The sequence below is a fragment of the Argopecten irradians genome, chromosome 3 (genome assembly GCF_041381155.1).
Source record: "Argopecten irradians isolate NY chromosome 3, Ai_NY, whole genome shotgun sequence".
NCBI classification, from domain to species: Eukaryota; Metazoa; Mollusca; class Bivalvia; order Pectinida; family Pectinidae; genus Argopecten; species Argopecten irradians.
Genome location: NC_091136.1, coordinates 31,139,375 through 31,149,783, shown reverse-complemented (window position 1 = coordinate 31,149,783; position 10,409 = coordinate 31,139,375). Strand labels below are relative to the sequence as shown.

Below are 10,409 nucleotides of genomic sequence, written 5' to 3'. Positions count from 1 at the left end.
TGATTTGGATATACTAAATATGGAAAAAAGCATTTCAAGCATCTGTAATTTCATTTTGGTAGAAAATTCAGCATTTGTCTCATGGGATTTAATCTTCTCTCTTCTAGATTTGTTCAAATAAGTTCTTTTTTGGGTTATGGATATAGTGGCTGTGAAAGAACTTATAAAATTTATTTTGGAATGAAGTGATGAAAATTATATACATATATACATGTATATCGGTATAATGAAAATAAGATTACAAATACTGTGCGATCACAACAACGTTGACAAGTACCTGGGTTAATCTTTAATCCAACTCTCCGAGGATTTAATGAATGAGGATGTATTTCTGATTACATGCTAATCTATGTTCACCTGAGTCACTACATTAACCTTCAACTGTGGAATAGTTACCTTTTCCCGTGGAATAGTTCATAAACTATTCCACAGCAAAAGGTAACTATTCCACAGTAGAAGGTGATAATAGTAGACTTTGCTCCGACTATACCTCAAGCTGTAACAATAGATGACATCACAGCCATGTTTTAACATTAGTTACACCTACTGTCAGTGATAGCAACAGACCCAGTTTTATTGATATGTAACTTTGAACAGAGATTCAGATCTAATTCTCTGCTTTTAGGGTAACTGTCAGATCTAAACTTACTTCCGACGACGTGCCCATCTGGGGAATGACGAAATTTTGAAAACATTCAACAGTGCAAAATAGAGCTTTAGACTACCTCATGACTCTACCGGAAATGCAAATATTGCCTTTAAGAAACATTGTCTATATTCTATAGTCTATACAACGAAAAGTAGTTATACGTAATGGCTAATAGTAGAGTCAAACCCTGGAAATAGGCTACATATAATTAATATGTTCAAAATTGGTCAATGACCTATGACCCGTCTTTAGACACCAGAATATTTAAGATTTTAAATAAAATAACCATTTATGCTAATGTTTATAACTCTTGATGTGGCTGCATTCCAATGGTTTAATTAGTGAGTTGTAGAGTGATAGAAAGGGAGATAATCAGAATAAACTCTCGAGGTTTAGTCGTAGGATCCTCAGTTTATTTCGGCGTGACAACCTACCATTAGTAATAGATACCGGGTGATAATCATATAATAATCCAAAGGCCCCTTTGGACCAAAGGATTCGTATCTATGTGTTAGAAGGTGAAGTCCAACTTAGGTTAACAATTGTTTTTACATAGACCTTTTGAAGGCTTTTATGGAATGAATACAGAAAAGTTTGTTTTAATTCTGAACTTTGCAGATAGTAAGGTTTTTCTGTCAACTTAGTTTAAACTGTTTCATATGAGAAAACAAAAACGGATCTTATAAGATTAAGATTGATGATGTATATTTGATTAAACAAGTGAATGCATCTGAACTTTTTATTAACAATCCAATATAAAACTTTTGAACTGGAAGAATTAAATACCAATTTGCAAAATATAGGGTTGATTTATGTAGATTCTTTTTGATAAGCATAGTCATACATGGTATGTGTGTTTTAGTGTCTCATAAGTCAATTTTTTGGGGGAATTTTATAATTGTAAATATGCATGAAATGATGCAACACCTGTAAAAATAAGTGACTCTTCAATTAAGTATATTATTGATTGGTGTAAAGTTACTGAAATAAGACTTGTTGCTACCTAATGATTATAAAAACATTGTAGTGTCGCTTTCATTATCCAATCATTCATGCATATTTTATTGAACACTTTTTCTACATAATATTCTGTTGTATCTATCGAGTTCACCATTGCAATGGTTGAAAAATGGATGTTGAATATTTTTGGAAGTCCTCGCCAAGCCGAAGCGCAGATAAACACTTCTTAGTCAAAGTGCCTATTTGACTTACACAACGTGACTGATATCTCTGCTTCTGCTGAAAAAATTGTAGCGAGGTGTTTGTATTGTATTAGTTTATCTGACATTTTTTTAAATAAACTGTCTTTGATGAACACTAGACTAAGAGCCATTGCTATTTTGGAAAGGTTTCAGCTGAATTTTAACTCGAAGCGAATTTTTCATATTTTTTGTGTGTCCGATATCCCTTAAGGAGACATGGGTTAACGTTGTTCCCATTATTTCATGTGACCTCTTTGATCTTGAGCACATGGGACCGAGGATGATTTTCATAAGAACCGGCGTATTTTTCGATATAAACCTCAATTTCATCCCATGCTTACACGAATTCATCCTTTTGAAATTAGATTTAAATGTTTTTTTGCACTCGTGATACACAATTTTGCTGACAATGCTCTCCCTGTAATCCCTGTACGATAACTCTTTGAACATCAATCTGTCTTGAATTTGATTGGAATATGGGTTTATTTGTGCCATATCTTTGATAGTTCTATCTATTTGAACTATATATAGATATTCAAAAAAATGCTAATTTTGCTATAATGAGATTTTTCCTTATATTATTGTGAAAATATTTGTCTCAAGAAACCAAGAAAATGCTTTATATTTCAGGGAATGTATCTCAAATGATCATGATTTTAGTAAATTTAGGAATATTCATGACAAGGGTCATATCCAAGTAATACTTAGCTAGTTGAAAATGTCGCATACTATTCCGATGAATGCTATAGTGTATTGAAATATTAATTTTGTAAAAATCAAGGCATTGATATTTCAAGTAACGTTAATTTTGATGATGTTTACAGTATATATACATTAATAAAATTTGCCTTTTAAACGGATTCAAGTACCACATGATCTGTTATGCTCTGACCAAAACAACAAGAACACTTAATTAACGATAATTTATTGTATACATATGCTATAGATACACTTAGAAATAACAATGAAAGTCACCAACATTTGTTTCCATTCACATACATGGATGTAACAGATTTTCATGAAAAAGGTAAAATGTTATAGATAAGTGTTCTTACTAATTTCTCCCAATTGCTGCGCCGACCTGAGGAGCAAACCTTGAAGGACTGCTCAACATTCCAGAGCTACTGGAAAACTGGCCAAATGATCCGGACATTCCAGGAGAACCGCTTCCACCTAAATGTACACCCTTTCTGGCCCAGTGACCCGCCATTGCATTCTGTCTCGAAGCACTTTCGCTCGCGAATGCTGCTTGCTGTTGTTGTTGCTGTTGTTGTTGCTGCTGCTGCTGCTGTTGTTGCTGTGACAATGAAATCATTGCTCCGCTACCACCAAAATCCATAACTCGGTCATTACCCCCAGATCCGAAATTACTTAATGCCCCCCTATTAGTTTGCCTGTTAGCAAGGGAGCCATCCATTGCAGCAAAGTCATATTGTCCATTCCCCCCTTCAAAGTCTGTGTAAAAGTATCGTACCGGAGGAGGCTGGATATATACAGGGTAGTAATATGGAACCCGCACAATCTTAAGTTGTCTAATGACGGGCACACGATAGTGAACTGTACGATATTGTGGACGCTGATATGTCGCATATTGTTGTGATTTGTAGCCATAAGGTAAATTAAAGCCGTTATTTGTAGCGAAATTCCGAACATAAAACTGGCCATTGGGAGCGATGGACATGCCAGATCTCCCGGGAAAACCAGAACCCCCTACAGAAGTGGTGGTCATTGTTGTCGTTTGAGGATCATCACCTTCTACTAGTTGAAGAAAAACCACCACCAGCAATGATGTCCAAAACAGCTCAGCAACAGACGCCATTTTTACTCAACTGTCTATCAACTTGCACAACCTGAAATATAAAAAGAAAATTGATTTTAAAAAATGCATTCATATTATAAATGCCTTGATATTGGTAAAATATTTGTTTGTATCACCCTTCTTTGTTTAGAGTTTCTCGTGCAAACATATTCTGTGGTTAGCCTAAGCAACAATGGAAACAAAGGAGTAATAATCGATATAAAATTGTAAAATTAAATTATGTATCAGTTAGTGGTCCCGCAACGAGAAAGAACACGCATTTCACTTTCAACGAAACAACCAACTTTCCTTCCTTGGCGATAAACAAAAAGAAGAAAAGGCAATATGGCCCATATGAAAGTTTAATAAAAATCATCCCTCTAGCAAGGAAATTAAATCAGAATAAATCAGAATTTGAATGCAGATCGCAGCTCTTTCAAGGGACTAGGTCGTTAGATTTCACCGTTTTTGTCCAACCGTTACTTTCCGTCATCAAGAACATTTAAAAAGATCATGCGCAATATTTGTCAAGCAGTCACCCTAATTAACATTTAGTATCACTAATTTGAACATGTCACATTGGAGAAGACCGTCGGTAGTTAAATGACATCTGCTGGTGGTATGTAGCAAAACATGACTTTCTTTTTATTGACAAAAGTCAATGCAATTGTAGGTACTGTACTTTTGAGCTTGACATTTTATGAAATGTTGTTGACTTCTGACTAGCCTACTAAAACGATCACGTTATGATGGGCGGCTGCAAATGAAACGAGATGGGGGTTAATTTCCATCACAAGACCCGCTCTTTAGAAGATGATTGTGAAATATGTCACTTAGTGTTGTATGCTATTGATATATGATCTCGCATAACCAATGCACAAGGTTACGTATCGTTTACTCTACCCCTGGGAACATAGACCGCATCTGCTGCAGTTCTGATAAATATTCATAAAAATATCCACCAATGAAAAAACGAGACTCTTCTGTAAGCGAAAAAAAAATTATACGATATCTACCCTGTGTGATTGACCACTGCACATCCTTGCCCCCAGAGAGGCAGTCAAGCATGGCACAAATTAGTATGACACCACAGAGGCAAGACAGTGCTGCACTAGACGTTTAATGTCACCAGAGAAACAAGTATGCTGTATTAAACATGCACAAGCTTATATAAAATAATTAACAAAATTACAAAGTGATTCAGAAAAGTCATTACACATTTAAAGTTATGTTGAAGTAAGACAAGTATTTGTTACAGTATACATGTGTATACCGAGTGTACCAAAATGTCTCCGAAGCATCTTTTGAGATATTTGATTGGTCACGCCTCAATGTGTGGCGAAACCAATCAAATTAGGAGGATTTAAGTTATTAGTGATTATTATTAATGATACCGCAGAAAATGGGGCCTGTTTCCATGGAAAGAGTAAACGATAGTGTGAACAATCAGTACTAAATGTATGCACCAAAACCGAAATCAATTTTTTACAATTTACTTATCAATTTATTGGCACTGTGTATTTTGTATTGTATTTTCATATCTTATATAATATATAATGCAAGTCCACCACTATATTACACCAAATGACATAAAACATTTATAACACGCTTTCATGTGTATAAATATTTTATAAATAAGTTGCCGAAAAAATCACTCTAAAAAGAGCAATGTGTGGCTAAGCAATAAACGACAAAATAAACCAGTATTTGTACAATGGAACTGTAACAAAACAAATGGGGAATGTTTTGCTTTACATTTTGTATCAACGTAAAACACATTTGAATAATTAACAATCCTGGAATGGGTGCTCGTATATATCTACCATCGAAGTAAAACATTAAAATAAATATTCTACAACCAATATGGATAGTCATAATTACCCATCATACACCCTACAAAAGTAATTTCAATAAATCTATCAAAATTCGTTTTGAATAGAGTGTGTTTTGAAAGAACAACAAAAGGACTCGTTTAGTTTTGAGTCATCAATCAACAATTTCTTTCTTACTAATAAGTAGTCATCGACCAGACAATATTTAAAAGGGTCTTTTTAATATTTCACTTTGCGACAACGTTTATGTTTTCAAAAATAAAAACAAAATAATGCTTAAATAAGTTACTAGCGAAAATGTGTGTCTCTGACTTCTTCATTATCAAACAAAGCACAAGCTGATAAACTACCTAAAATTTTGTTTACCTCTGAGTGAAGAGTTGTAAATTATTACTTAATTCCAGATAACACACAGAAAATCACGTATCTGATGTCATTCCCAAGGTCCAATATCTGTAAACACAAAAAAATCTCTTTAAAAAGTTCCACATGTTTGTCTCCCCTGCCTCCATGACTGACCAATCACGTGGTTACACTAAAGTATGATTACCACCTCACTATCAACATATCAAATCGAACGTGTATGCGTCAGATAAAGCATCCACAGCAGGCAGAGAAAAGTTGGACTTTCATGTTGAAACGTATTGATTTAATTTAAACATATTTTATTGTGATGTTTTATATACAATGGGTTTTGGCAAATTTGAAACTTATTCGCAGTGGTTCATTTTCGCGAATCATTTCTATAGACTTTAAAACCCTGATTTTTAACTGACAGGTTGTGATATGTAAAACTACAATTTTTGAAATATTTCACGAGGTACAAACTTTCGTGAACCTGAGCGAATCCACAAAATTAGCGAAATTAAAAATCCGCGAATATTAGCATCTATTCAGTATTCATCATATGGATAAATATGTAATTTGTCCACAATACACGTATTTAATTGCAACTAACGTATATATGAGTATGTGCTGATATAACAACCAGCATCAATTTTACAACTAGCGTTAATTATCATTACTTACGAGTGTCCTATTTTCCTCATAATATGATTGAACTAAAAACAGTTTAACTATCTATTAGCATATTTTCCAAATTTGATCATGTATCTGGCTAAAAACAATGATATATTTTCTTCCAACCGGTATATCACTACGATAGCCCATTGGTGCAAATTTGATATGAAAAATTAAAAAAAATATATATATATTGCGAATAAACACAATATGTTTGGGCGCATAAAGGTAATTAACACTTTATTCACAAAAGCACTTCGTTTATTCGCAATCCATTGGGCTTCAATATATATAAGGACACTAGAAAGACATGATTCTCGGCGTGATACCACAGCATTCCAAAATACACAAATATCCACCATACTAGCGTACATCGCATACAGGAAACGCCATCATAAAATAGGTTGTTGAATTGTGAATTAATCATTACACGTATATATTGTCAAGCATAAATACGTCACCATCATCTCGTCACGTTCATTTCAATAACTAATCACATCTCTTGTACAACCTAATACAAAAACAATTTCCGGAAAACATTTACTATTAATATCTATAAAACACAATTCTAGTAATTCTTATAATATTTTTAACATCTCTAAAATGAATTATGGATTCAACGTACAGAACTGACAACTCCTGTATCATAAATCATAATGTTACATTAAGTATATCGATTTACAAGATTTCATGTGATCAACATACTCACTTAAGCATTCTCTTGTGTTTTCCTGTTGTTTTGTAACGTTTGGGTTGATTTGTATTTATATAAGATTTAACAGACCACAACTATAACAATGGCATTGTAATACATGGTAGCAGATCGTGACATACCGTAACTCATGTATGGTAATTAAATTTCAGTTATAAACCAAACGAAAGAAAACAAGTGTCAGTGACTGGTGTCAGCCATGTAAATAAAACGTCATACACAAGTTTTGTTTTTCAATAAAATCAACAATTCCAATTATTCATGTTAATCGTATTTAAAAAGCTACGTTTTTACGTTCGATAGTTATGGTGCCCGTCAACATGTCATAAGATGGTAGTGAAAATCAGTGTCATGTGATCATAGCTGTTGATGACCGTTAATGAGATGTCAGACTGACAGTTGACGATAGTCTTTACTGGATAAAGATCAGGGGTTGATGTTAAAACCGTCATTTCACTGTCCCTCCTTATTTGACGTAGAATGTATGCTATTTTGGTATCAAATACATATTAAAAAGTAATAAATATAGGATCATTAAAACGTTTATAAATTATAACATATTCAGGTCACGACGTAAGCAAAATGTATAAAAATGCAAAAAGTGTATCATTATTAACCGAGAAAAGCAATAAGTGTTAAAAAAATACAGGATAAAATCTTGATAAAGCAAGACAAAACTAAGATAAGTAGTGTAAACATTTGATGAATCGAAATGATTTATATTTTCATTTGATAATGCAAGCCTTTCCGCACTCTCCATTATAAAAGAAAATTTAAAATAATTATTACTTAAAACGTTTTGGCGATGCTAACATATTCATTTTGCCCTATTCTTCAGGAAATTATTTACGGTATAAACAATAACGATTGATAAAGTTGATATCACCTGATAAAAATGTCTGTTGCCCTCAGGAAGCAATGTACATTATTTCCGTAAGTTTCTCAAAGAACTTTTATTATCTGGATCAGATTAAAAGTCACCACAAACAAATGTTAACAAAATAAAGTTGAAGACGCGATGATTTCATGCAAATCACAAACATCCACTAACCCTTGTAATGAAATGTTTTATTGTGTTAACATGTGAAATGGAGATCTTTATGTGAAAAAAACCAACTTACCGAGGGTGTGTTCTATGGTGTTTACTGCTGGTGATCTGGGAGGATACTGTTTAGAAGGACGTGAGGCAGTCTCACCTATAGCCCTCTCTGATCTGTGTTTCGGATGAACACGATTACATTAACCATAAATAAATACAGTATCACGTCACCAGCCACAAAACAAAGCCATAATCAAGGGTTAAACCGGTGACCCAGTCAACAAACAATTTTGCATGTTAATTTCACTGTTTCGGGCGTCGCGTCACAAGCTTGAGAGAAGTCATTTTTATAGTAATAGATCACTTTGGCGATGAAAAAATATCCGTAATCGTTTTATACATCATAGAATCCTAGTTTGGTAATCGTTTATTGTCAAATGAAATGATAGGATACCTCAATTATATGTGTGGCAATTAAAGTGCGATATCTCATCCCCACAACTCTACTATAGCATCTATAGACATTTCGCTAGAACACATAATAGTAGGAAGACAGAGGCGATTGTTCATCTTGGTTTTTATAGAGAAAGCAACATAAACGTCAATCAAAACATGAGAGTAATGAATAATAATAATTCCTAATTGACTTGGGTTCTCTTGACCACAGCAAGACAAGAACAAATCCTTTTTATACCTAATATCTAATATAAAAGATTATGTGGCTATGAGATATCCCCCAAGACAAAAACACCATTGATAACACGCATACATTTTTTTTATTTCAGAATATTTTCATCAACTTTATATATTTGAGTTCCTTAAAGATGTTCCATTGCCGACAAAACATAAACGATACTCATCCTTTGAACTTTAATTGGTGTTTAATCGTGTATATATTATGTCTAATAAACACAAAAATGATATAAAATAATTTATTTTGATTTGGTGCATGCGCAATCAGTTCTTCATTCATAGTGCCACGGATTTTTTTGGGGTCGCAAATAATTATTTTTTATATTTTTATCTTGAAGTAAAATTAGAAGCTCAAACATTTCAATGGCGGCAATGTTGTAAAATAAGTAACTTTTGTGACTGAGGAAAAATGCTCCTGTTTTTGATAAAGAAAAAATACCGTTTGTCAGCGTGGAGCATCTTCAAATAATCCTTAGATTAAGTATGTTTGAATTAATCTACAGGCAAAATGCAATCACTCAACCTTTGCACCACGTATGCACTCACTACCCTAACATCGATCACTGACAATTATAGATTATTTGTATCCATAATAATATGATAATCTTTAGTGTATTTATTCTCCTCATTAAGAAAAAACGTTAGTTGCATAACCAAGATTTACTGTTGACGTTAAGTATATCGGTTAATAAACTTCGTTTCAACTCATTACAATTTGATTGATAATGTTACTATACTTTTTCCAGTAGTGATAAACAATGCATTTATATTTGGGCTTTGAAGAAAAAAAAATGACATCAAGATATTCAATCATCAACAAAGTTTTAAACTGCGTTTCAGGTAATCACTTATTTTGGCGACAAAATACGAATGTGCAGTCACTGAAAATGATGGATACCTGACGCCAATTTTACCGGCCTAGTAAAGTACCCCCGTCCAGATAACTATGGATCAAAAACTACCTCCCTGGAAGGTGAGAATTTGACAAAACCTAGATGTTTTTTAGACACACTTACCGTCCGAAAGTTTATGATCAAAAGCATTCTAAACATACTCGTCCTCAATATTAGTTTTAAATGTACTCTGAAAATAAATATTGAATGCTAATTGTACTTTTATCTGAAAGCACTGGAATGATTAAAATAATTGTACTTTTCCGTCACTTATATATCTAATTTTCTTAGATGCGATGTATGACGTAAAAAAATTCAATGGAAAAAAACCAAGATATTAGAATACAGTAGATATCTTATTATACAATCCCGTAAAATCGGTATTTTTTAGGTAAACTAATTTCGTGGTTTTACAAAATATTGCAATAACAAAATTGTTTTCCGCGAAATCACAATACATAAATCACATATTTCAATTCTCTGAAATCTTATTCTTCCGTTTATTGCGTATTGTTGGCCCGCAAAAACAGCAGGCGATACGATATATCTATAGACGTACTAAAGCAGTGAC

The 10,409-nt window shown here is 33.2% G+C and overlaps 1 protein-coding gene across 2 annotated transcripts; it reads right to left on the bottom strand.

The window, feature by feature from the left end:
* Positions 1 to 2,760: 2,760 nt before the first annotated feature.
* LOC138318189 (uncharacterized) lies at positions 2,761 to 8,926 on the bottom strand. 2 transcript variants are annotated; one of them, XM_069260365.1, is made up of 3 exons: positions 8,335 to 8,924; positions 5,848 to 5,934; positions 2,761 to 3,701 (listed from the first exon to the last, which is right to left on the bottom strand). In XM_069260365.1, exon 3 carries the CDS (start codon positions 3,668 to 3,670, stop codon positions 2,906 to 2,908), a length of 765 nt encoding a protein of 254 aa, XP_069116466.1. In that variant the 5' UTR covers positions 3,671 to 3,701; positions 5,848 to 5,934; positions 8,335 to 8,924; the 3' UTR covers positions 2,761 to 2,905. The 2 variants fall into 2 exon arrangements, with proteins under 2 accessions (XP_069116466.1, XP_069116467.1); XM_069260366.1 differs by lacking the exon at positions 5,848 to 5,934 and having other exon boundaries at positions 8,335 to 8,926.
* Between the last annotated feature and the right edge of the window lie 1,483 nt (positions 8,927 to 10,409).

What these genes read in the sequence shown, in the direction of transcription:
- LOC138318189 (XM_069260366.1), bottom strand. Translation starts at nt 3,670, where the DNA reads ATGGCGTCTGTTGCTGAGCTGTTTTGGACATCATTGCTGGTGGTGGTT.